This window comes from Myiozetetes cayanensis, unplaced genomic scaffold, assembly GCF_022539395.1.
Source record: "Myiozetetes cayanensis isolate MyiCay16 unplaced genomic scaffold, myiCay2020 scf9, whole genome shotgun sequence".
NCBI lineage: Eukaryota > Metazoa > Chordata > Aves > Passeriformes > Tyrannidae > Myiozetetes > Myiozetetes cayanensis.
This window is the reverse complement of record NW_026088185.1, coordinates 34,746,965-34,774,931: the sequence shown is the minus strand read 5'-3', so window position 1 is coordinate 34,774,931 and position 27,967 is coordinate 34,746,965. Positions and strand designations below refer to the sequence as shown.

General features: G+C 38.4%; 1 protein-coding gene across 4 annotated transcripts in view; it reads right to left on the bottom strand.

The window, feature by feature from the left end:
- Positions 1 to 27,967, bottom strand: part of ARHGAP15 (Rho GTPase activating protein 15) — a 334,404-nt gene that overhangs the window by 247,634 nt on the left and 58,803 nt on the right. For all 4 annotated transcript variants that reach the window (XM_050339915.1, XM_050339913.1, XM_050339914.1 and 1 more), the window contains 2 exons: positions 26,689 to 26,776; positions 20,453 to 20,542 (listed from right to left, as the gene is read on the bottom strand). In XM_050339915.1, coding sequence (XP_050195872.1) covers positions 20,453 to 20,542; positions 26,689 to 26,776 — 178 coding nt within the window. The remainder of the gene's footprint in view (positions 1 to 20,452; positions 20,543 to 26,688; positions 26,777 to 27,967) is intronic.

The window sequence follows — 27,967 nt, the reverse complement described above, 5'->3', positions numbered from 1 at the left end:
TTAAACTGCCTTTATGCAATTGAACTGAAAATATTAGTTTATCCTGTGCTATTCTGTCAAGCAGTATTATACTGATTAAGTTTTTAAAATATTATTGCTGCAGATGGAGTATACATAACCTGAATTTATACTCCGTTTCATGTGCCTGCATCTTGAATCTTGACAAACTTTGAATTTTTGACCATAGCCTCATGAAGGATCAGAATGTCATAACCCCTTTAGTCAATATTTTGAAAGGCTAATTTGAGTGAGTAATTGCATTCCAGTTCAGAAGAATATTAAAATAACTAGTTTATGTGAATACATCCATCCTAATGGAAATATACATTCCAGAAGAGTTGGAAGAATTAGTTTAATGTTGTTGCTGTATAAAATTCAATGACTTGAGCTTTCAGGCAGGGCTGCACAGGCAGACTGAAAACATTTTGGCTCGCTTGGGTTTGCATCCACTGTATCTGCTTCCAATCTCAAATTCCAATAAACGAACAACAAAGAAATCAAAAGGAAACTGTGTGGCTCGCCAGCTTGAACCTTGCTTGCAGAGAAACCAGACAAAACCACACAGTGTGAGGAAGCAAACATAAAAACACAGTGTAATATGTTTTCTATTGTTTCTGCCAAAAAAACATCACTTGGTCCAGATCCATGCAAAATCTGCCTTCTTCTGCTTAAATTTACCCCACGCTCACTGAAGGGCTGGTGAGATTTCGTGCACTTTAAAGTCAACAAGGCCAAGTTGTGGTCTGACCTTCATTTTGTTTCATTAAAAAATACCACACACAGCCATCCCTCAGAATTAGAGACAAATTCCCAGACAATTAAAACAAACCCTTATGCTCATGTTCAGCTTCCTTGTTCTCTATACAGTGTCTGCTACTCCCATGCATAGCTGGGAAATTAGAAGATGCTATCCAAACAAGTAGCTTGAACAGTATTAATAATACAACAACACAAGCACACATGGAGTACCAAAGGATTACAATTAAAGATGGCTTCTACTCTGGCAACACTCATGGTGCAGGAATAAACCTGATGGAAATAAAAATGTATGAGCTATGTAAGGGCAGCATCTTGCTATTGTGACCTGTATCCCTGGTGTGGAGCACATGCTCCACTCTGAACAAGAAGAACATTTCCCTATAAAAGTATTGTAGAAAAATTATATTCCTTTAAAACTTAGTGGTTGGATGAATTACCAGGCTTAGACAACAGGACTTCCATCTACCTCTGTCCTCTGAGCTAAGGTCCCTTCAATCAAGACCATTCTATGATTCTATAAATGATAAAAGCCATCTCTGCCTGGTCAACACTCTCCTGGCATCAGCCCCTACAGCCTGGAGATGTCATCAGTCAGGAAGAAGAGTGCACTTACATATGTACACATAGAGAGCCATAAATATTCAGACACAGTTGCTGCTTCCTGGTTTGATCCTGAGTTTAGAGTAGAGATGATGACTAACCTGAAGATACCACGTGACAGAACATTAGGGTTTTGTTAAGCTTCTCATGTTTTCTTATTTTCAACCTAAAAGTCTCAGGCTTTCATACAGACTAAAAAAAAAAATGAGAGGAATTCTTAGTAATGATCACTGTCCAGTTCAAAATTGAATATTGTTACAGATGGGAACAGAAGGACTGATTGCTGCAGGACAGTGATCTTACTCTGCACATCTGGAGCACATTGTCTACACCCTGACTGGCAGTGGAGCCTGCACACATCAGATGCCATCAGTCAGGCAATGTGTTAGCACAAAGAAATTATGATGAGTGCACAACATGGTCAGATGTAAGGAAAAGCACCATTTGTAGATTTGTTAGTCAATTAGGCTTTATTTCAAGTGATTCCCCCAAGGCTTCTTGAGGTAGGAGCATTTGTTTTCCTTCATTTCACCTAAGCTTTCTGTGATTCAGTGACTGTAGAGTTCCACATATTTTGATTTTCAGAACTGTCTCTCAAAGCATGACCTATGCTTTGACCTCTTTCCTGAAGCCTTACTAAGCAACCACGTAGCATCCAAGCATAGATACAGCAAAAAAGGTAGAAAAACAGCATGAAACTATCAAATGTTGTATTGTGACTGTTCTCAACCTCTCAGTGATATTATTAATTAAATCTAGAACATAATGTCAACATTTTGGTTAACAGACAGCACTGGTCAAGGCAGGTGGCTTACAGCACCTGTATATGAATTACACCTGTAGGAGATGTGTGATCTTTTCCATTTCCTACTCTAAAATTGACTTTTGAGGTATACAATATTTGGAAAAAATCCTCTTCAGAAGATAAGTGCTATTATAGAAGAAAAAAAGGCATTTGTTCAATACCCACTAATTTCCAGTCTCTAGTGTTTACCTGCCATTAAACACTTTTTTCTCTAATCAGAGGGTATGTTGAATGGAAAAATGCCACACTGCAACTAGCAGAACGGGTCATAGGCTGAAATTGATTGGCATCACCTAATTAAACTGATATAAAATAGGAAATAAGTTCACAGAAATCTAAGTCAATTTGCTAAGTGAAAGAAGGCTGAGGAAAAAAAAAAGTTGAATAGTTTGCTTGTAATGAATAATCTGAGTAACTATGCAATTTCAGTAAAAATACTGCAGATATTTCAAAGTTACATATTTACTAGAAAGATCTTCAAAAATCTTTTTAAAAAGTAAAATGTGTGCTGAACTTTTCTGACATTTACAAAAGTAATTAATTAATATGATTAAGCAAATTAGACTGAGCCAAAGTCTGACTGATTGTAAAGCATGCTGCAAGAGCCACCTGTTTGCTAGAAAGACTAGATACTATGGTGCTGGCAGCTAGAATAAAACAGAGAATTATAAAAGATAACATCTATATGTACTGATCTTTGAGATCTGCCTTGTCTGACACGCACTACCAGATTATCTCAGTTTTACCTGAGAAGAGAATTGTCCATTTTTGTTTGGAAAAAAAGCTCTACTAATTAAATTAAAATAAAGTCACTGCTGGCTAGGTCCATAAGGGTGCTTATGGATCTGATTCCTAATTAGGCACCTTAGTCCTCCATATCTATTTAGTCAGTTCCTAAGGTCCAGGAAAATCCTAGCACCAGCCATCTTATCCCTGAATTTGCTGTCCTTCATCTTGAGGGCAGCAGTGCCTGTTCCTTCTGCACAGACCCAATATCTTTGCCCAAGATAACATTTAACAATTAAGAATCGAACTTCTGGTTAGCAATAATTACCAGGAGACGCTATAAAATGTGCAGCTATAGAATATTCATCCCTGATCATCATTTACAACTTGAAACAAAAGTTCAAAACAGGACAGAAAGGTACTTTTTTGCTATTATATAAACTTAACATAAACCCCCAGCTGTGTATCTTACATTGTATATGGAACAAAACTATCACCTCTGTCCCTCAGAACCCGTAGTGAAAGTGTGAAGGGAGAGACAACACTCTCATCTTTAAAGGACTTAGAGCAGAGGCACCACTGGCAGTAGAACACAGATCAGCTACTGAAGCACTAAAGAGCACTTAAGTACTTGAGGTTATGAAAAAGAGGGAGAGCAACTTTTTATATGGGTAGATTGTGACAGGACTAGGGGGAGTGGCTTTAAACCAAAAGAGAAGAGATGAGATTAGATGTTTGGGGAAATCCTTTACTCAGTGGGTGGTGAGGCCCTGGCACAGGTTGCCCAGAGAAGTTGTGGCTGCCCCATCCCTGGAAGTGTCCAAGACCAGGTTGGTCAGGGCTTGGAGCAACCTGGGATAGTGGAAGGTGTCCCTGCCCATGGCAGGGGGTGGAACTAGAGGATCTCTAAGGTCCCTTCCAGCTCAAACCATTGTAAGATTCTGAGATTCTGTGATTCTACTAACTTAGAGTAGTACTTGATGAATACTTAATTGTCTAATTGATATCTGATAATACTTGATTTTAAAATTGATCCTGACCCTTTTACTCTCCTGGCTATACCATTGCTCATATGGAAATCAGGTAAAGTGAGTTCTCATACAAGACCATTAACACATGTCCAAATTTGAGTGCAGGGCTCTTCTCCAAGCTCTACATTTGGGCATGTTGAATTTGTCTTCATAGTTAAGTATCAGAAGACTTCAGAGAACCCACTTGATGTTCAAGTCAGGAAGGCGATGAGAACCGGAGTAGGAGTGTGGACTTTTGTTTTTATAGTGTTTTTATAGACTTTATGTCTTTTATATCTCATAGAGCTGTCCTATACCAGCACAGCATCAACAGCCTTGTGGTCTGCAGAGGAGGCAGGAGATGGAAAAGAGTAATTTTCCAAAAGACAAGGCAAAGGAGCAGGCAAAAGGTGTGGGAGAGAGGTAGAATCACTGAAGTCTTGAGCAACTTTGAGAATAGCCCATGGTGTGGGAGCTAGTTAACAGGACAGAAGAGAAAGCCCATCAGTTCCATGCAGATGGATCAATCCCATTAACTTTTCCATGGGAATGATTCCTTAGAGCTCACTGTGCACCCTGGAGACAGCACCTTGCATGTTAGATTGCCGTCTCTGAAGTAACACATTGGGTAATAACCAATTTTATAAATCATAACTCCTACAAAGAGAAAACGCTAACAAACGGACGTGTCTGTGAAAAAGAAAATGCTGGATATAGAAATCAGCAGAGCTGCCTGCTAGGTATGCTCAATTAGGAGTGTATATATGGACTTTTCTAGAAATAGCTTTAGTCATGCTCAGCCCTGCTGCTTGTACTGTACTTCTGCCATACAGATTAACTAAACACAATCTTAAAGATGCAAAAAAACCTGTGATTTGAAAGTTCTGACATAAACAGTCCCTGAAAAAGAAGAAAACAGAGCACACATTGTCTATGCCATTTGTGAGCCAGTGGATCTAATGGTTCACTTACTTTACAACCTGCTTTGGAATAATTTGGCACATCTCTAATTTTAACAAGCTTCAGTGGGATTAGATAAAATGCAGACTTTGTTTACATCAATTAACACTCAAAGAAGTACAAAAGAACTTGTTAACTGCATTTATGAACAAAAAGTAACAGTGAGAGTTTGCCTAAGCAAAGTTACTCTGCGACTTGCTCAGATTGGCACAGTTGTCTCTAAAAGACTAAAACCAAAAACCCAAGACCTGAGCTGCATTCTCAAAGAGGCAGATGTGTATTTTTAATTACATGGGCAGATCTAATCGACGTTTGTGATAACTGCATTACCAGGTTTGCATACATCAGATCCAGAGATGACTGCTCCCCTCCACAGGCCATGTACACATTCACTGAGTCAAGTGGAAAACCAAAACCATCGCAGCCGAGTTGACAAGCACATTGGCCATTGCTGCATTATTATTCCGGTTTCCAATTATTTTACCCCATTGCTATATTATTATTCCTATTTCCAATTATTTTACCTTGACTGATTATAAGCACATTCTTCTCTACATGCTGCTGAGTTGGAAAGAAAATGTGGATGACTTCAAACCCAGCACTAACCATCCTCAGAGATTATAAACAGACATATCTTCTACGGTTCATAAAAGGTTTGCAAATAGTAATTATATTATTAAAGATACAGAGAGGGAAGGAAAAAGCAAGCAGAAGTAAGAGTTTAAAAAGTGAGAGGAGGAGAAAGGTGCACTACAAAATATATTATACCATGCCTATAGCATACAGTCTATGTCAGCTAAAACTTCTGGAAAATTCAGGATTTTTTGTCATAAATATTTTGCCCTCTACATCACATCATTTCCATAGATCTGCGGGTTCAAAATTCCAAATAACGCAGCAGACACCTCCAGAAGTTGCTGGGGTTTTTTGATCACTCAGGATCAGTCAGTTCTAAGGAAGCTTTCTGTTCCCTGCTCTGGTGGTGTGCACATGTTGCCATCATTTCTCATCTTTTCCAATTGTTAGCTAGGGGATTCATAAAAAAATGTTGTCACCTGTTCTTAGTTACATTTTCTGTGTAGCCAAGAGGCCTGGACACTACAAACATATTTTTGTTGCTCCAATAACATGCCATTTTAAATGGAAGTGACGCCCTAAATCAGCAGAGTCGATCTGCTTGCACACACTGTCCCCAGCGCGAGCACTGATCGGTCATTGCTATGTTTCCAGTCCTGGAATACTGCAACTTCTCCCTCCTAATGTGACAAAATTAACTCTTACAACCCAACAACAAGTCTACTACTATCCTAACGATGGCAAAAGGCAGCTGGAACAGCCTGGTGTGCTCGAGCATTGCGGATCAGAGCTCTAGTGAACTGCAACAGCAAATAGACTCAATTTCTTCAACAGTTCCTGCGTTCCTAAACTTGCCGTGGCACACAGCAGAGCGTGACTTAACAAAGCTCAGATGGGCAAGGAAAAGCAAGGAAACAGTCTTTAATCAGTGCAGTCACACTCGCCGTAACACAAACATCATTTTTTAAGGTAGGAATATTAAGGAAAAAAAAAGAATTCATGATTTTGCATGGAATTAGAACAATGAGAATTCAAGAGCAAGAGGAATTATACATCATCAAATGTAGCTCAGACACAACTGATTTTTTTTTTTTTTTTAAATAAAGAATAAGGAGTGAAAATTTAGCAAAGTAACAGAAAGGGAAATGTTCCTCTAAGATGAAGAAAAACAGACTATGATAGAAAGTAAGTAGTAAGTAGGAAAAAAACAGACTTCAAACTTTTAAGGGCACTTATGGCATTATGACCATCATGGCTTAAATTAAGTATTATGAATATCACATAGACCAATGAGCATGTTGGGATGTGGAGTCTCTTTTTCTACCTCCCTACAAATGGTAGTTACTGAAACCATGGCAGCCCAAAACAAACAGCCATGCACACACTTAATATTCAATTAATTGAGTTCATAGAGGTTACTTGTTATAGCCCATAAGTATTAACATAGATATCTGGCCATGTCAGAGAAACACAACTCCAAAATCCTCTCTAAACAAGATCAGCTCTAAATGCAGAATATCACAGCACATACAGATTAATTCCTGATAGGTATCCAACCCCTGGACAATCTAATAGCAGCTTATCATTGATTGCATGCTACACGACAATTTAGGCTTTGTTTTCCATTAGTAAACACCTCAAATTACATGAAAGGGAAAAAAAGTTCCCCAGATACAAGCATTAAATATTTATCAGCCTTATGTCTGCTCAGTCACCACTCCTCTAAGAAAGTCCATTAATTAAATACCTTAGAAACGATTAAAACACTTCTTTAGAACTTATTGGCACCTGTTAATTCACTGACCCTACGAGGCTATGGCAGTAAATGTCTCGTTTGATTGCTTCTCTCACCAATAAATCAGCAGCTTAAAGACAAAGGAGACATGATGCAACTTCATGTACACAACATTGCCTTAAAACACAAAAGCCAGTATCTAGAGGCAGAGAAACAGAACATTTATGTAGACAGGGCAGCACAAATAATCTATTTAACCTAATCTTTTAATTACAGGAAACATCTCGTAGCAAGACATACAAGAGCAATGAAATGACCCAGAGCTAGAAATCAAGATGATATATTTGTGCATGTGAAAGTAACACCAGCAGAATTCATAAAAGAAAACCTCCTTGGGCATTATTATCTTTCCATCAGGATATACTGTCATCACATCGAGAACAGGAGGAAAAAATGGCTTAAAATATGGCTTAAAACACAAAAATGTAAAATAGAGGGGAAAGGAAAAGAAAACAAGAGCAGAGAAAGGTAAAATTAGAGGGGGAAAAAATGCAGGTGAAAAGAAATCTCTGTTTGAATAAAAAAAGGAGCATCTTAGGAGTGGGGGGAATTAAAAAATAAGGGACAGACCCTAATAACTTGACATAGCACAGCACCTACTCCACTACAGAAGCTGCAATGATTTTGGTGTCATTATTTACTCAGTAACAAACTATTCAGCAGAGAGGGGGGTTCAAATCTGGCCCAGCTTGGGCAGTATGCAAATCTTCTCCCACTCCTCTGCAAGCCTTTCAGGATAGCTGGCAGAGAGTCCCCTGAAGAGTCCTGGCAATGCCACACTCCGTGGTGGGAAACGAGCATCTTGCAAAGAACCCCTGAGATCCTCCTACCCCCTCAAATCTGCGCGAGTGGAGAAGTGTTGCCTGGAAGGGGGAGCGAGACAGAGCGTGTGTGTGCAGGAGAGGGAGTGAAAATAGTGCCTGTAATTATAAAAGAGTCCTGAAATACCGGGAGATGGAGATAATAATTGATCCTAAAAAAAAAAAATTAATTAAGTAAATGAAGAATAAATTGCACGCTCCTCGCTGTATACAGTGTTTTCTCCTTTCCCATTTGCATTCTGACCCTTTGTTCAGATCCTTTACCTTGCTACACTGAAGTTATTATGGAATATTTGAAAAAAATTGGCTTCCCTTCCTTTGATCTCTACTATTGGATTACATTCTTCCTACTCCCTTTACACAGTTCTTCACTCCCACGTTCATTTTCCCCATTTCTTTGTTTACATTCAATTTTACCATATTTCTTCACACTTTTCTACATGGGTAAAGTCTATGTTATGTTCCAACACACATTACTCTCTCTCATTCCTTACTTTGCACTTTTTAACTGATCATGCAGAATATTTGCTTCCAGAATTACAACAATAAAAAAAAAAAAAAGAAGAAAAAGAAGAAAAATGTATTTGATGCTGAAAACATGTTCCTTTTCACTCCAACTGCAGCCCTAGCTGAATTGTGCTGCCATTGTTTTCCAACAGAACTTGCATTTCCAAACTTGGGAATTCCCATCAGTCTGTCTGACAGAATTTTCCTGGTTTTTTCTCAGAAGGTGTGCATTTTTCAAATGCCAGTAACATACCACTACAGAATTTCCCAGGAGTAACAGCTTGGTTTGCGGGACTCTTATTTAAAAGCCTTACTTCCAAGAAAGTCGTTTGAAACAGAAGAATCAAAACTGATTATTTACATTCTATAAATCAAAACAAAACTACAACCAATGCATTTCAAAACATTGCTATAATTATTTTCTACAGGCTGATAAATTGCTGGACATGCTTTCTTCATTACTGGTTGGCAATTCTTTGAGCATTAAGCACAATGTTTATTTAATTTTAGATTGTGAGTGTAATTATTAAAAGTGTGATTCCAAATCATTAAAAAAAAAAAAAAAAAGAGTACACAGGGAGAGAAAAAAACCAAAAAACAAACCCAACATATGGGGGGGCATATTTCAGCTCCATTACAGTATTTTTAAAACCCTGTCTGTGGACAGGTATGGAAGGGTGGCTATCTCAGGGTGTAACCAGTTGACTCTGCCCCAGAGGATGGAGGAGCCCAGCTCCAGCAGGGACAGAGCATGCCAAGTCAGGTAACAAAGCTCCAGGCCACAACAATATCCACTGTGAAAGTTTGGGGTTAAGAAACTGCAACTCTCAGGAAATCTCAACAATCCTGACTCCATTCTGTTAATTATACTAAAATGAAACAGATGTAAAAATGTATTTACTCCACTCAACATGCTTAGAAGCATCTTACCCAAAAAGACAGGATATTAATACTGAATTAAGTGTATTTTTGCTTTATAATCTGTGCACCATGACCCTTCTTTCTCCTAAAAGAAAAGTCAGTAGATATTATAATCTGCAGAGAGTTATAACACAGTATTCAAAGCATGGAGAAAACCAGTTCTTATCTCCGGCTCCTGCGTTCACACCCAAAAGTTTCCCTTTGTGGCCTCTCAAACACAAGGCTGTGCCTTTGTGCCAAGGACCACCTTACACAGACTCTGCTCTGTCAGCTCATAAAGAGAGAAACATAAGCATGGGACTATTTATAGTTGCAAAAAGGTGTAAGATCTACCCCTGGGGTAAATTAGGAGAGTTTGGGTGAAATTACTGTATTGGCATCAATGAAGGGAGGTCTTGTAACCCTCAGTGGAAATCTAATGTATGCAATCTATAGCAGGTGGCCTTGGACTGTGAGAAAATATGGATGGAATGGGAATGGACTCTGCTACCATGACTGAAAAAAACCCACAAAAAATCAAATAAACAAAAAACCCAGTCAAATCATCATATATTACTTTATGTACTGCAGGATGGGATATCAAAATAGATATTTGTTCTTTCCATCTCATGCTCGGTGACACCTGCCTTGTTTCCTCCTTTTAACTTCACCAGGCGTTAACAATGTTTCCAAATTAATTCAAGACATCTCTGACAGCATGTGATTCAAAAATATTCAGGTTTAATTGTTTTTTTTATTCAGCAGAAGTAGTGGTCAAAGCACAAGTCTGCTTAGTCTGCCTGAGAGTTGGGCATTTGGTGGTAACAGGTTATTTCAACAGCTCAGGGTAAAAATCATGTCATTCACTTAATTCTGCAATATCAGTGCAATTCATCTCAGTCCATAACAAATGACATGTTCAATAGAATATGTAAAGTATGCCTCCACCTAGTGATGATTATGTACAAACAATAAAAAAAAAATAATTCTTATTACTTGAGGGAATCATAATAATTGGCTACCATTTTCCTAAATTAAAACATGCTCTTGTGCAAATATTCACTTATACAAATGCACACTTTCCCTCCTGAAAACTTAGTTTAAAGTTCAATCTGTGAAATTTTACCTGCAAACTCTGACTGGGGGAGGACAACACGTTCTAGGTTTTAAGTATGTTGAAATTTTAAATAGTGTTGCATTTGTAACAATCGTGACTATTATCAGGACAAAAAAAAAATTAAAAAAAAAATTGAGGGTGCTGCTAATTTTAAGTGTTAAAATCTCCTGATAACTTACGTTCAATATTCTGTTTCTAAATGAAATGGTAAGCAAACCACATCCCCTCTTTGCAACTTTGTTTGCCAAAGAAAATGTTTGCTAAACTTCTTGGATTGTCATGTTTTACAGATGCAATTGCAGATGTAATGGCTTTAAATTCCCAGGAATTTTTTTACCCCAAATCAGAGAAAAGGTTAGGAAAGGAAAAAATAAAATTAATAACTCCCCTCCCATCCCCCAAATAATAAACCACCTAATATTAAAGAAAATCCCCAACACTCTAGAATTCAAGAAATCCAGTCCCTGAACTCATGCTCAAATTTTTAACAGTTCCCATAATCCATATAAAAAATACTCTGTAATTGGGATCAATTGGAGGCACATCTCAAAATCAATAAACTCGAGGAGGAGGTTTGAAAAGTCAGGGTGCCATGTGGTGATTGTTCTTGTGGGTTTTCCTTTCATTTGTACCATCTGGGAACAACCTTAAATGTCTTCTCAGGCTGGCTAGGTTTGCATTACCATTTCAAAAAGCCTCCCCATTCCATTAGTGGTCCATGAATCACAGTTTAGGAATTCCTGCTCTGCTGAACACCAGAGGTGTAGCATCTGAAAGAGAGGGCAGGTCGCTGTTTCCATTTCTCCTCTCGCATTTAAATTGCCTCCTATTGTCCTTTTAACACCTTGAAGCATCCAAAAACATCCTCTCCCCAAAGAAATCACTCCTACACAAAAAAATGTGGATCCCAAGCATCTCGTCTGGCATCCCTGTGCACACAAATTCAGAGAGAGGACAGCCAAGGCTCCCCGTGCCCAGTCAACTCCAAATATCTGCCTCAGTCATTAAAGAGAAACACAAAAAAAATGGAGTCTACTGACTTCGCCAAGATTTTAAAAAATGTAGTGGCTGAACACAGAAATACCAGCACCAAACATGTAAACAAGTCAGATTTGATTAACTCTGAGTGAGTTCATTTAGGATTCATTTTTCTCTTTGTTTTTTCGGTTTTTGTTTTTGTTTTTTTCCTAAGAGTTTGATAAATTAAGGGAATGTGAGTAATGTTTGGGCACATATCAAGACAATTTTTTTTAATATTAACTTACATTAAGAAGTTAAAAAACCATGCAAAAATCATAATGCTTTTAAATCAATTTAACTGTGTTCACTCAGGAGAAGCAGTAGACCTTAAAGTACTAAAGAATCAGGAAATCCAGGCTCCTTTCCCATTTCTACATTTTCTTTTCAGTTGTTGATTGTCACCAGGAAAATATAATTTTCTTCATATTATGAGTGCACAAAACACAGAACTAAAAGCTTCACTCACATTAGAGAAGCTTTATCAAGTTCACTTTACTGGTTATCTGTGACAATTACACTCATTACATGTTTTATCTTGAGCCAACTTGTCCTTAGGAACCTATTTACCTTTCCCTATCAGCTGATCAGAATATAATCATCATTTTAACACATAAAACTACTACCACATGCATAATTTAGAGAACACAAGTTTATGGAAGTATTATTCCGTCCTAAAAATAATAATAAAAAAAGATATTACTTCATTCAGCAGCCAGATAAAATAAACATCAGTTACAGAATGATTGGGGTTGGGAGGGACTTTTAAAGGTCACCTAGACCAACCCCCCTGCCATGGGCAGGGACACCTTCCATTAGAGCAGTTAATAGCATGAACTGCTCAAGCAGGCACTGATTTGGGCTGAAAGATGCTAAAAAAGTGATCAGCATCGTGATAGTGGGGGTAGAGTGACCTGCAACCTGTTCCCTGCAGAGCTAGTGGTCCATGGGGAAGGGCAGAGCCCTGGTGGCACTGGACACAGACTGCCCGCATCCCTTCCCAAATCTCTTCCCGTCCCTGCCTGCATCCCTGCCCATCCCTGCCCGCCCCGCCGGCTCGTTTGCTGCCCACGAGATGGCAGCAATATGTTTATGAATAATGCAGCAAGAGGCTGCAGCCCACTGCCATTTCGAGCTGCAAAACGCTGCTCGCTTCCTCAGCTGTAAAACAAAATAATATCGCAACCCCCCCCCACCACCAACTATCCCACCCTCCGTGAATTCAGCTGAAAAACAACGGGAAAAACAAGAGGCTCCGCTGCCTGGATTGATTTCTCATAAGGGTTGGTGTTATACAAGGCACAAGGTGCTTCTTCTGCACTCACATGTTTGCCCAGGTCCTTGTGCTCAGCCGTGCCTCTGTCCCTGACAAAATTATGTCACACGCACATTAAGCATTAACTGCTGTTATGTTTTATTTCTGCAATGAGGAAAAATGCCTGTGGCTCGAAATAAATATTTTCTTTTCTGATGGACAAATAACATCTGCACTTCTGAAAGCTGCAGCGTGGCTGTCACAGGCTAAGTGATTCATATAATTTCTTGAGGAGCACATGTATATGAGAACAAACAGACAGTCATACCTATCACAGTCACTCACGGATCAGCACCACCATCCAGCAAAAGATGGGCTCTTAAAAAAGTGTGGTGAGCCATTATAACAATCATTTTTAGCAGGCAGACCTCTGTGTACACATAGTGTCAGATCTGGGGAATATGGGTCGTGCATTTTTTTAAATCAGCCTGATTTTCACAGGAAATTTAGGCTCGCTTTTTCAATTGGGTTTTGGAGTTCTCTGGGATTTAGTGAGACCCCGGGCTGTGGTGGGTTTTAGGGGTTGGTTGCCCTGATGTGTCACAGCCTGCAGTGGGTACCACAGCAGAGGGGATTTGCAGTGCCACAGGCAGCATCTCCACAGCACCCTGCCCAGAGCAGCTCTTGCTTCAGCCAGACTTTCAAGCCTTTCCAAGACCTCCATGAGCTGTTGAAGTTACACTTCTCAAGAGATCTACTTTTATGATTTTTTTTTGTTATAGACAATAATTGGGAAAAAAAGCAACTGTCTAGCTAAGATCATATTTAACTACAAATCAACCAAAGTTTTACTGAGAATTTTGCATCTTCCTTCAAGAAGCTGTGTATGACAAAATGCTGCTTATTAGGAGTGGACTCCACTATTTCTGAAAAGTAATCACTTTTTGACATTATTTTAAAAATTGTGATTTTTTTTATTTAATAATAATAAAAACTACCACTTTCATAATTTGATAGCCATAAAACACACAAGGCCTTCCTGCCATGGCTGTTTTGTGTTACCCCAAAGCAGACACATAAACCACAGAAAGTCAGAGAAATGGACTAACTATAACTTTGAGGCAGCTCTACCTTAACTACTCAGTTTGTCAGTTTTATGAATAAAGTTACTCTGCCTTGAAACCCTTGCAATTCCATTGAAGAGGTTAAAGAGATAGAGAGGTTCCTTGAAATTCTAATACAGAGGTTGAAGTTTCAGTTTCCCAAACCCTTTAAATGTACACCATTGTCAGTCAAGTCATGAACCCAGGATGGTCAAAACCTGGCCATTGCTCACCCAGTGTTTCTGAAAGATGGGTAGAAATGCATATTCCATAACTTTTATGAGTGCCCCAGTTAGCAGGTTCTTGCTTATTTTGGATTAGATGAGGATCTTTTGCTTTCTCTGTGCTTCTGCCTGTTGAGTTCTTTAATAAACGAGGATACCTCAACACATCCTTTGGTCTCAAGAGTAGCTTGAGATGTTTACCATCAACACAGTTAAAGTGATTACAATGAAATCTGCCTTTTTCATACTCAAAAAATAAAATAATAAAAAAATAAAATTATCAAAGATCTCTAAATGTCTCTCTTTATCACCTTCAAATGTCATATTGATGTCTTTAGAAGGCAAAGTGACCTCTCAGCTGTATAACATTTAAAACTCATGTGTGTAATTTTCTATTTTCTGCAAAACAGCCAAGGATGTTTTTCTTCTTACACTATGTGCTCTTGCTCTTTTTTTTTTTTCTCTGTTTTAATCACCAATAAAAAAATCTGCATACAAATACACCATGAAAACAATGTCATTACTTATATAAAATCCTGCCTAATTTCACATACAAAGACCACTACTGTTACAACAGCATATTCCAAAAGCAAAGGTTGTGATCTGTATGCTTGAGACTACAGAAAATGTGGTGACTTGAGTAAGGCAATGAACTAAAGAAAGGATAGGTTCATTCATAGCTTCTGGTTTAAAAGCAACAAAAAGATAATAGGATAGTTGATAAAGAACCTATTTTTCAACAGAAGCAAATCTGAAGTGATTTCAAAAATGTCCACAGAACTACACTATCATAAAAGGAGTAAAGAATCAGGTCCCAGAACCCTGGAATAAATATAATGTTGTCTGCAGTTTAGTGTCAACCATCTACAGCTCTGATTCTGCATTTTGTATGTATTTCTGTAAAATACAATAAATCTTATGTGGCATTTAAAACTAAAGAAATTAGGAATTAAGAAAACTGAATAAAAAAAATGCATTTACAGGTTTGTTGGATTTAGACTACAAAAGAAAATAGCAGATATATGGAGAGGTCAGAAGATTTTCTGCATCTATTGAGTAGGTTTTACTAAACATTTTGGCAAGAGTTTTGCTAGTAAGGTCATTAATGAGACAATTAGAAGAAAGAATTTGAAAAAGAACTGAGTGGCCCTTCCACACGGTTGTGTTCAAGATCTCCCACTTACATCAAGAAAAACAGAGTACTTGTGTAAAAATCACAGAATTATGTGGGTTGGAAAGGACCCTAAAGATGATGTTCCACCCTCTTTGCCATGGGCAGGGTCACCTTCCACTAGCCCAGGTTGCTCCAAGCCCCATCCAATCTGGCCTTGGACACTTCAAGGGATATAGGCATAGCCACAGCTCCTCTGGGCAACCTGTGCCAGGGCCTTCCCACCCTCACAGCCAGCAATTTCTTCCCAATATCCCATCTAACTCTGCTCTCAGTGTGAAGCCGTTTCCCATTGTCCTGTCACTGCAAGTCCTTGTCCCCAGTCCCTCTCCAGCTCTCTTGGAGCCTCTTTATGCTCTCAGGTCTCCCTGAAGCCTCCTCTTCCCCAGGTTGAACACCCCCAGCTCTCCTAGCCTGGCTCCAGAGCAGAGGAACTCCAGCCCTCAGAGCATCTTTGTGGCCTCCTCAGGACTCCAACCTACTGGATACACTTCTTTTTAAGATGATAAAGATAATTTCTTGAGCTTTTTTTTTTTCTTTTTTTTAAACTAATTGTGAGTTTATTATTTAAAGAACTTGTGGCTGACACCACCTAATAACTGTGTGATGTGGCCATGTCTTTTAATTAGGCAATAATATATTCAGGTTCCTGGGATCAAAATTAAACCTCAGTCACAGCAGTAATGTCCAGAAGTGGAAAAAATTCTGTACAGGTGTTTTAAAATCACAACAGGTCCATCTAACTCAATATGCTCCAGCTGCTGCTAAGGACCACCAGAAGATTCACATTCTGCAAGGTGGCTTTTTCTGATTTGTCTCATCTATGAAGGATTTCTATTTAAAAACACACAAAGAAATCCAAACACCAATCCCAACCCAAGCCCCTCCACATCGCTCACTCAGTGATTCCTCTAGAGAGATCATGGAAACAAAAACGATCCCTCCCATGGCAAAAAGCTGGGACTTAAACCATTCCTGGGAGGCATCCAGATACTATCCTGATCCCACAGTATGTAGAACAAAATAGCTTATCATTCAGATTATGCGCTTGGACAAAGCTGGACAGCTTCAAGGGCAAGGGAGTTACCCCAGATCAGTGCCATAAATGTTATTATATATGAAACAGCTGCAAGATAAATTCTTTCATATTACACATAGGTGCAGTTTTACTTTCAGCTGTCTTGCTGTTGAAATACTGTAGGTCTTACCCAGCTTTCTGTATTTGTAAAATACACTTATACTTAGTTGCATGTGAATGAGTAACCCCTTCCAGCTGCAGTGTATTGAAACAAAAAGGAGTATCACACCAGATCTGTGGCAAGAGCCCAGCCACAGAACTCCAGAAATTCTTCATATGAAGCCTTCCTAAAAAATGAACTTGGTAAACAGGGAAAAAATATGACTAAAGAAACCAAAAAATGTCTGTTGGTTAAATGAATGGTGTAATTAAAGGGAACAAAGCAGCTTCAGCGATTCATAAATATGCTCCTTGTGACCTTTTTTTACACTTTTCACCTCTCTACTATTTTTCCTTTTCTTTCTTGAATGATCTGAGAGAAATATTCCAAAACCTCTTCAAGGAAACAAGGCACAACCACAAAACTTTGTGCTAATGAAGCTCCAGAACTACACGTTCAGAGGCTGAGAGAATGTCTTCCACATTCTGTGTCTGGGCTGAATTTGAAATTAAAAAGCTGCTTGATTTGAGCGGAGGTTGAGTAAAATGGGAAAGAATAAGATCTTCTTGAAAAGTTTACTAGAAGCAGAAAATATAGAATATTAAAAAGAAAATCTGCAAATTAGCCTAGTTACTGGTGTCTCAACAGACATATCAGTACTCATTGAAAAGCAGCCCATTAAGTTATTTTCCTTTTTGATAACCCATATCAAAATGCACCTATCCAACATCAAACTAAGCCAAAAAAAAGCAAGAAGAGAATGACAGAGTGACATAGGCGCTGTTGCTGTTCCAGTTGCTGACTGACAACACTGCCATCCCTTAACATGGTTTTATTTAGTTATTACAACCATCTCTCTGTAAATGACACTTAGGATTATTTAAGATTATGTTGTAATCCTTTTAATCCTCAGTGCTTTAAATTTCAGGCTAAACACCAAAGAGCAAACTAGCACTTAGCAGAAATATTTAAAGCATGTGATTTGAACATAAATCTTCTTTTATTCACCACTGCTCCGATGAAGACCTAGTGTATCACGTCACTCAGCCAACAAGAACAAACAGCACAGAATCTCACTGTAAACTGCCACCTTTCCCTATCATGTGAAGTTGTTCCTAACCAGGTCTTTTCCTTGGTGCCAGCTATTTCATCAAGAAAATAAAGGAAGGGAAATCATAAGGTTAGGTACTATAAGATGCACACATTTTCAGTAACGATTAAGGAGGAGTTGAGAAAAAAAATACCCCACATAGTATGTTCATCAAGAACAGGAATAGATTGTGCAAATTGGATAGTGTGAGACAGATCAGACTTATCCTGTTAAACTGGGAGTAGCTCAATTAAAAGGAGGGGAGTAACACTGCTGAAAACCTCGTGATCGAGACCAGAAACCCAAATCTTTCTGCCTGAATATCATTTACTTACAGTTTCCTCCTTCTTTCCACCCCTGCATCGATCATGTTTCCAATTAGTTTTCTTTATGATACTCCTAAGCTCCATCTCCTTGTTACCATCCATTAACTGTCATAGGGTTAGATTTTAAATTCAAGATTTCCTTCTTTTTCTTCAAACCAAAATTTCAACAGTCATTTTCCATTTCTAATCTATAATGCATGAACTCAAATTGAGCACCCTGGCTAAATCAGACTCAAAATTCTGCACCTACTCCTAATACAGCACATTAGCAGAAAGCAACCATTGCTCTGTTTGAATCAGTAAAGAAGGTTTTATCAGTCAGAAAGTAATGAAACAAAACCCCATCAACTACGCTTTGAAGATAGAAACAAATTATTTTTGATCATTTCAGAGCTAAGCAGCTAATACATTTAATCAAATACCAATGCAATGCATCTATATTTAGGTCACCAAAAAAATAAAAAGAAAGATTAAAAAAAAAAATCACCCATGTTCTTTTCATTTGAACAAATCTATGAATAAGTAGACATATATTATCAATCTTATTCCCACCCACTAGGGGTAAGTAGATCATCTGATGTGTTGCCTGAAATATTCAGTATCCAGGTACAAACTGACCTCTCCGCTTTCGAACTCGCCTTGGATTCCCTCCAGACTATCTCACAAATCTTCTCTCTCTCTCTCTAGTCCCCTTCCCACTCTATCTGCTCATGTAGCACCAGTCTCGTTCAGTCCCTTCCTCTCCCAAAATGTCACCACTACTGGTGCCAAAGCCTTCTCCTCTTTCGCTCTTACCATCTGGCACAATCTTCTTGTAGCTCTCTGTCTAAACAATGCTCCATCCCTTTTCAAAATGTGTCTTAACATATGTCCTTCCTCCCATGCTTTTACTTCTTAATGTCTCTCCCACTCACTTATTGGCTTGATGAAGACACATTTTAATGGGTTCAAGCAGTAGTGCATGAGTTTCCTTTCTCACATTATTCTGATTCAGTGGAGTTACACCTCACACGAACAGAAGTGAGAAGAAAATGCATTGCAGAGCCCTCGTACCACCAGTTTGGGAAATCAATAGCAGAGCTTCGTTTGTCTTTGCGCTGGAAATGTATTAGCTGCAGTGAATCACCGCTCTGATATGCATTTCCAAACAGGAATTTTGCTTACTGCAAAATGAGAAATAAACCCTAGAAGCTCAGAAGACCTGTCAGTGTGCTCAGGGGGTTGCAGGAGTGAAGGCTAAGGTTATACTTAATCACATTCCAAGTGAAAAAGCTGAAGATTGACAGCAAAACCAAAATATTTATTCTAAAAATACCTAGGAAACGACAAAGCTCCAAGTGTTGTCTCAAGACAACCTGAAGGATGTGGGGGGTATAGAAGCATAAGTCTCACTGTCTTGGAGAAGGGGAATATTTCTAAATACTGCATGTGCTTTAGAAAGATGTCTAGAAAAATAAACCTTAAAAAAGCCTCTGTAACACCCAGTTGACCCAAAGACGTTTCTTTTCAAGAAGCCACGTACAGACCCTTAGGGGATTTTTATGTGTAACAGGTTTTTTCCTTAAACCCAAGACCCAGACAGAGTTGGTTCCTCCAGCATGTTTCATTGGTGATGATGCCAAAGGACTATCTGGTAACTAAGGGTATCTTGACCCTGACATGTTCTTTTCTGCATCTTCCCCTGCTTTGTTGTTTGTATTGTTAAAAATTTTCAATGTCAGAACTCTGGGAAACAACTCAGTTCATAGGAAATAATATTTTGATGTGGCTTGATGCAACATTTAGTGAAAAAGAAAAAAACACAAACCCTTTCTACTGATATTCATGGGAACTGGATTATGTCCAAAACCTGAAGATGTTGCAAAAAACTATTTTACCCTTAGATCCTGGAATGTTAACCTTGCAGTAACACTTTCCTCCTCCTTTCATCTCCTTGGGCCTTGATCCTCCCTTCCAATTCAATGCGATTTAGGTGACAGAACTAAATAATATTATTTTCCATCAATGAAGAATAGTCTTATGAGAAATACATGTCCTCCTATGCTGGCCCTGACAGAGGCAAGCTTTTAAAATCCTCTCCTCCCCTGGCAGATGTGAACCTGGGTCATCACCGTCTGAGGACCCTGAACAGTAATAAAAATAAACAGAGTAACCGCACTGCGTTGGAGCAATGCTTGTATAAGCAGATTGAAGAAGTTGTGTTTATGGAAGTCCTTTAGGTCGAGATTCTAGACCTGAACCCAAAGCAATTACCTACTAAGTTTTAAAAACAAATTGAATATAGAGCATTAATCAATAAATCAACAGGTTCTCAAGTGTTTAGGAGACTCAGTCATCAGAAATCCTTCTCTTAGAAAAATAGTAAACCGATGCTGGATAAAGTGTTACACTCCTGTACTGGCAAGAAAAACGCTGTATTAAATCAGGCTCTAGTTATTAAAACCAAGGAAATAAAACCTACCTCTTCACAGAGTTCACTCTCAAATGAGCAATGGAATGCTTTGCCTCTTACCTGAAAGACATTCTTTCTGCTGGATTTCTCTGAGGTCCATTCAATGCGAGCACCACACAGATCCACACACTCAGGTTTGTATCCTGGTTTCTGAAAAAGGGGAAAAAAAAAAAACACCAAACAACCATGAATATGACTTGACTTTTCAGTAAGGGCAGTTATCAGATTAAACAAGAATAGAACAAGTTCTAGGGACAAGTTGTTGTAGCACAGCTGCTGGTATTGCTGAAAAGAGTTAATTATTCCTTGCTATTATTAAATAACCACTCCTGAAGAGTCTTAACTCAGAAATAAGGTTCTTGTACTAGATATATAATTTAAAAAATAATTAGTTTAAAAAACTAGTTCAATATAACATATTGCAGATCAAAACACAAATGCATACACACTGACCAGCTATTTTCAATGCTTACTTTGCCAAACCTCTTGAAAAGCCATTGGGCTTAAAGGAAAAATTTTGTGGGTTTTCCAAATGCAAATTTAAACTGATGCAACTGGAAAGGACAGAAACTAGACAGGAACATACATCGTATCTCTAAGACAAGCCATCTCCTTTCTCCAAATAAATTATCATTTCTAGCTCCTAAAAAAAGAAGGAAAGGCTTCGAGGGCATGTGTGACACCCAGGAAGAGCTCAACACGAGGGCTGATACTTCTTCTCAGTGTCAGTCCACGCATCCCAGGGTGACACAGCTCTGCCTCCCCAGCTCCTCCGTATGGATGCGAGTATTTCAAAGAGCAGATTTGTTTGCCTGCATCATTTACGTCTCTGGGAGCTGGTGTAAAGCACAGTAATCCTCATTTGCCATGGAAGCTCCTTCCCCAGGGACTCTGCCTGTGCAGCAGTTCTGGCAAAGCCCATGCAGGTTAGAGTAGGCTTTGTGAGTTGGGTTGCTGCACATCCCACTCAACAATTACAACGCTGCTGTTAACTGTGTAAAGCACTAATAAGTCCCTTTTGGGTAAGAGGTGGAGTAATATCCACATAACATAACTAATTAGTTGGATGCATGTTTTTTTCTCTGCTGCTCTTAAACCACAGTTACCTTAAAAATAACATAAGTGATACAGAAAACAGACTTAATGGAAGTTAACAGTGGCCAGTCCAGTATCAGCCACAGACTCAGCTTTCCAAAGATTGCTCACTGAATTTCTCTGATGTGTTATTAAAGGTTAAAATGAATGTGTTCTCCAGAATGTCTTTGAGATGGGAGAAAAAGAACCTCTTTAGGTTAAAAGAAGCAGAGTAAGAGATCCTGGTCAAGTGATTTGCAGGCAGAGTCTGGAAGTTTTCAGTATTGGAGTGGTAATTTTGTTCTCCATTTGCCAAACCATAAAACCATGAAGGATCAGCTCCACTAAAACTGACAGTCCTGTGTGTCTTTGTTCCTTTCTTTTTTTAATTATTATTATTTTTTTTTAATAGAAGAAATATGCTGTTCAAAACAGAAGGAGGTTCTTGTGGCTAAACTACTGGAAGAGTAGAGTTTGGAATTTTTTTCCCCAGCTCTGCCTCAAATTTCCTGCCTGGCCTCTGACAAGAGCTTAATCTTCTTGGTTTTTTAATAGCAGATCAAAACAGCAGTACTGAGACTTGATTTTACAATGTTGTGAAATTTAGTTAGTATTTCCAGGGTAAAAATTACAAAAGTGGGGGGAGAAAACCCCACAAACACCAATATATTAATGCAAAAAATATTTAAACTCTGGAGGAAATAAATTAATTTTCAGTATTCAAGTACTATAGTTTTATAAATAGGTCTATGGGGCCTCTTTGGACTAGATTCTCTCCAGGACTTCATGCATGTCCAGGTCTGCACCACACAGGCAGCTCTGCAACCCATCATGAACACACAACACAAGCTTGTCAAAATGGGTGATCCTTCTTTCTTTGAAAAAGAAAAAAAAAAAGAAATTACCCAGAAGGATAATTTGAGTCTGAAAATACTTTAACAAAGAAGGGCAGCTTTATTCCACCAGCAGAAAGAGTTGAGAAATTTTGGAGACACACAATGAGATTAAAAGAAGAGATTAACATGTAGACAAAGAAAGAGAAACAGCTTTCTGATAGGGAGGGTTATTGAGCTATAGAACATTTTCCCCAGGAAAACTGTCATGGAACACTGAAGTGACGTAAAACATGGGACAGCCTAGAGAAGTTTTGCAGGGAAACTAAATAGTGAAGTCTATAGGATTTTATCACCTCTAATTTCTATGATCATGCAAAAATGTGTGCAACAGCAGAACTTGTGCCCTTCCATGCACTCAGTGCACTCACAGTTTAATTTTGTCCCTGTTGCAGTACTCTGGAGCTTGTTTACAGCTCTGATTTTGTAATAAGCAGAAGAAAAGTACAAGCATGTGCATCTCCCTTTCCAGAAAGGATGGCATGCAGGCCTGTGGAAAGCTGCACATGCTTCTGCTGTGTGCAATAATTATTTGATTCAGTCTCTTTTTCTCTAGGGGAAAGAAATATGAATTGAGCAACCTGGTCTAGTGGAAGTGTCCCTGCCCATGGCTGCAGAGGGGAACAAGATGATCTTTAAGGTCCCTTTCAACCCAAACCATTCTATGATTCTATGAAAACTGTTTCTTTAGAGAATATATCAATTCTGACCACAACAGGATATCAGGTATCTGTGAACACCACAGGAGACTCATGGGTATGGATTAGAGTGTGAAGCTTCTGATGAAAACTACACGCCAAACCATTCAGATCCATCAAGCCTGAAACTCTCCATCACTTTCTGCTGCACACCTGGGGGACTCCATGCAATGGAAAGGCCCACTTAAATCCATCAGAACTCCAGGAAAACTGCCTGGAAATTCAGTCTGGCCTAAACAATGTCCTTTAACATAGCTGGCTTCCCAGCTTATGAGTCACCCAGAGTCAGTGGGAGAGAGTAAGTTGAGGTGACTGGAAAGCCTGAGCACTCCACGTCCTTGCTTTGTGTTTTGCAGTCAGAGCAATTATGTTATATCAATGTTGTTGGAGGGGGTTATGCTGTAAATTGATACAAGTGTCTGCTACGATGAAATCTTCCTAAACATGAATATGGATTTCAGCAGCATTTTCACTCGCTAAATTACTTTGCAGATGGGCTAATAACCCGAGGTTAAAATAACCTCTGTCGCATAAACTATCTCAGGGAATAAACAGACTACTTTTCCTTGGTCAGAAAGACAAACTGATAATGGAATTTAATGCTGGTAAGGAAGAATGGAGCTGCAAGTTATTTAGATCACAATGTCCTTAAATTAAAATAAAAAGCAAGTCATATTCATGGGAATGCAAAACAAACAAACAAACAAACAAAAGTATCAAAGCCAGGACCACAAATGATCAAGACAGCAGCAAAAGCTAATGATTTAGTTACATGGGATGCAAACTTGCCCTTTCAATAATATTTGTAAACAAACTCCTTTTCCTGAATCCCCCCTCTGTGTGATTTAATTGGTGTGCTCTATTGCTAATCAAAACACCAAGCATTGTCACCAACATCTCAAAAAGCAAAGCCACGGATCCCAGTCTTCTCCATGGAAATCAATGGGAAAGTTGTCACAGTGAATCCTAAATCCATAACCACAAAATGGAGCAACAAAAACTCCTTTTAGCTTTTCTTAATTCTCTACATTAGAGTATTATTAAAGATTTGGGCAAATACAATTTTAAATCACCCCTAAATTTTGTCTTATCATTATAAAGAGATATGATTAGAGGTGCTCTCATTTCCCTCTCTCCTGTTGCCATTGTTTTGTGAAATACCATTCCTCTTATAATGATGCTGTCTTAGACTAAATTTTTGCTTCATGTACAGTATTTAATAATTAATAATTAATGAATTAATATCTTTAGACTACAAAGGAACTTTAATCTTTTTGTTAAGTCACATCACTTTCCTGCTAACAATAAAAATGCTTTGTTATAAGTCATACTACTGTGAAAGAACATCCTATTACATTATTTAATTAATGGATGAGTTCCCCCTTTTCCAAAGTAAACAACAACTGGAAAAAGAGAATAAAATCAGTAAACAAATGATTTCTAATGAATCCTCTTTTGTATTATTTCCTTTCCACTATCAAAATTATATCTGGTTAAATGGTTTACAAAGGAAATAAACATTGCATTTACTTTATCAGATGAGATCAACATGCCGGTTTAGCTTTTTTAATGGGTAAAATTTGGGTTTAGGAAACTAGGTTATAAGATTTTGAACACTGACCTCTCTTGTTGTTTTCAAGCTTTGCCCAATTTGTTTATTTACTGTTGCATATAAAAGTCATATGCAACAGACAGAAAATGCATCATAAACAGATTTTTCTCACCTAGTGAACATTGAGTTCACAGCCTCAGTTTTCAGATCCAGAATGGAATAAAATAAATAAAACCTACACTTTTTGGGTGTGTGTGTGCGTGCTCATAATGAGCAAAATAAAGGTTCAATATGTCTGTGTTTTTCCTAACACAGGAGGCAGTGGATGTTTTATCACAACTCTGAGCACTGGTGATGAGTGAGACTTCAGGGAAAGGGACTGACCTCCCAAAAGGTCCTGTCTCATAGCATACCTGAATTTTTTTGAGTTAAACAGATTGAGATTTGGGCCAAATTCCCATTCTCCTGGCAGGTTTAGTTTACTATCTAAATCCCTAAAGAGCTAATGGGGATTTTAACCCAAATAGAGAAGTCTCAGAGTAAAAACAAGCTTCCTGTGCATTAATTTTATGCTATTTCATTTATCTCCTGGAATTTGGGTGAAGGCTTGCATAGGAAGAGGAGAAGAGGTAGCAGGGAAAAATGCAAGTCACCTAGTAAATTATAAGATTCATTCTAATAAGTTCACCCTAGACACTACTTTTTTTAAAATAACATAGAATTCAATTTAAAGAAAAACAGATGATTCTGAAAAAAATTAATTCAAGCTGCATTGTTTTCATGGCTGCAGAAAAGTGATATTTTCCAGCTGGACTAGCACAAACACAAGCAGAAAGTGCTAGATTTTTCTTACGTTTACTGTTTCATGCATTAGTTTTGTTTTTTTCTACAACCCTCATACTCTTTCCAAAAAAAAAAAAAAGTGAGGCATGAAAAGGTGCTCTCTAAAGCTGATTTTATGACAGGTGGCATTGATAGACCAAGGACATGCAGAAGAATGGTTTGCATCACCTGCCCACAGGAAAAATAGCTTATTGTTTGTGACTCCTGCCAAGGAGAGCACCTTTGTGGCCACCCATCACACCAACAAGATTTGGCAGGTTCGATCAGGCCTTGAGAACCTTTCACAACAGGGCTTTGTCAAACCTGTGCCTTGGCTGCCCACAGTGTCATAGATCCACCAAATCCCCCTTTTGTTGCCCACACTCAGGTCTGTGGGCTCAGGCTCAGCAGAAACCAGCACTGGAGGGATTCAGGCCGTTACCGCTCACGCAAACAGAGCTGTCACGTCTCCAAGGACAAAGATCAGTGGCCTTTCCTTGGGGCACAATAAAAAGGTACTGCAAATTTCACTTTGTAGTAACTACAGGCTACAGAAATTGCATTAGCAGCATTAGATGGAGTCATAGAAATATTCAGGAAGGCTAGCGGGATACGGTGGATGTCACATTTATACTACGATAAAAAATCACTTTGCTAACTTGTAATGTTTTCTGCTTTGGTAACACCCTATATTAAGGTGCCATTTATAAATAATTTATTATTATTTATTAATGTATAAGCCACTTTATAGGATGGTAGATAACAACTTAAATTCATGTATTAAAGATGCACATACATGGTTTAATACAATTTACGTCTCACAATATCCTTTGCAACAGATTCTCATCGCATCATCTGTTCAGCATTTATTACTAATGCATTTTATAACATACTTTATAATACATTATTTGAGGAAGTAGCTGCATTTAGTGATCATTTTCATAAATAAGAATAAAGCATTTATAAATGGCACCTTAATTTAAAGTGTTACCTTCACATTACTGGGCAGTCACTCACCATTTGTCTCACTTTGCAATTATTCTCCAAATGCACCTCTTAATAAAGGACATACTGCATCCTATTTCTTCTCACACTCTACATCTGATTAAGAGTTTATCAAGGCATTTTCCTTCAGCTGCTTTCAAGCTTTTGAAGGTTGCCAGCTCAGTCTAAATCTGTCTTCTGTAAACACCAAACTTTTTATATTGAAATAACCATTGCCAGGAGGTTGAGAATATTGGAGGGTTGGTTGCCTACCAGGTTGGCCAGAGCTGGCTGCTTGGATTCTTTGTAGAATTCCATTTTCCGAGCAGTGAGAACAATCCAGGACGTGGACCAGTTTTTCCTTAAAAATAAAATTAAAGAACAAAAAAAATCAATGAGTAGGTAAAAGATTTGTAGACTTGTTTTTTTAATTATTTCCTGTAAAACCAAAAAAGGTCTAAAGTCAATATCACATTGGTACTTCCACGAATACTGATGGAGTTGCACCGTCCTAATTATGTCTAGATGTGGCCTAACAAAGCTTCAAGGCCTTCTTTCTCCACATTCATGTTTTAAAGCCCATCTATGTTTCTTTTCCACCACAGTGTCACAGGAGAACAGTGGGATCATTCACACATGCTCGAAGTTCACATATACTTAGAGGACTCCAAAATAGCTGGTGGCCTTCTGGTACCTAAGACTTAAAATAAAACTGAGAGGGGAAAAATGTTGATCTGACTACACAGAGCTCAGTTAAGGGTCTATTCTGAAAGGTCCCAAATGCTTTCTCTCTTCCCTAAACTAAAAGTTTACAGGAGAGAAAGGAAGATAAGAATGATATCTGAGAGAGGTTTAAGTTAGAGAACTGACAAACTACTGGGGCCAGGGCCAGGGAGAAGTAAAAATACACTTGGATATGTGAAGGAATGTCCCCTGATACAGAAGAACATAACATTCAGCTCAGAAGAAAATGCTATTATATAGTTTACATATAACATATTGTTTCAAACCACTAGAAAATCATAACAAATGGATCTGACCTGATAAAAACCCCTATTTTTAGATCAACAGCTCAAGTTGACTCTGATTTGGATGTCATCTGATATTCACAGAAACACTCATAAACTGACTATCGATTTGTTTTACATGAATGCAAATCACAAAACTGAATATCTTAGAACAAAGCTCTGACCATGTTTGACAAACAGGCTGGGTCACATGCGTGTTGTAGTGCATTTAAAGGAGGGATCTGCCCATAAGGGCACATTTAAGTCCTGGCACAGGCTGCTCAGGGTAGTGATGGAGTCACCATCCCTGGAGGGATTTAAAGGAGGTGTAGATGTGGCATTTAGGGACATGTTATAGCAGTGGACTTGGCAGTGCTGGTTAACATTTGGACTCAACAATCTCAGAGATCTTTTCCAACTTTAGGGACCTTATGGTTCTGTGATATAGAGGACCTGGGGAGGAGCTGTTTGAAACCTTTTTCCTTCTGTCTTCCCTAGTTTTCTCTACATAGGCACTCCTAAGTAACTCAAACACACACATTTTT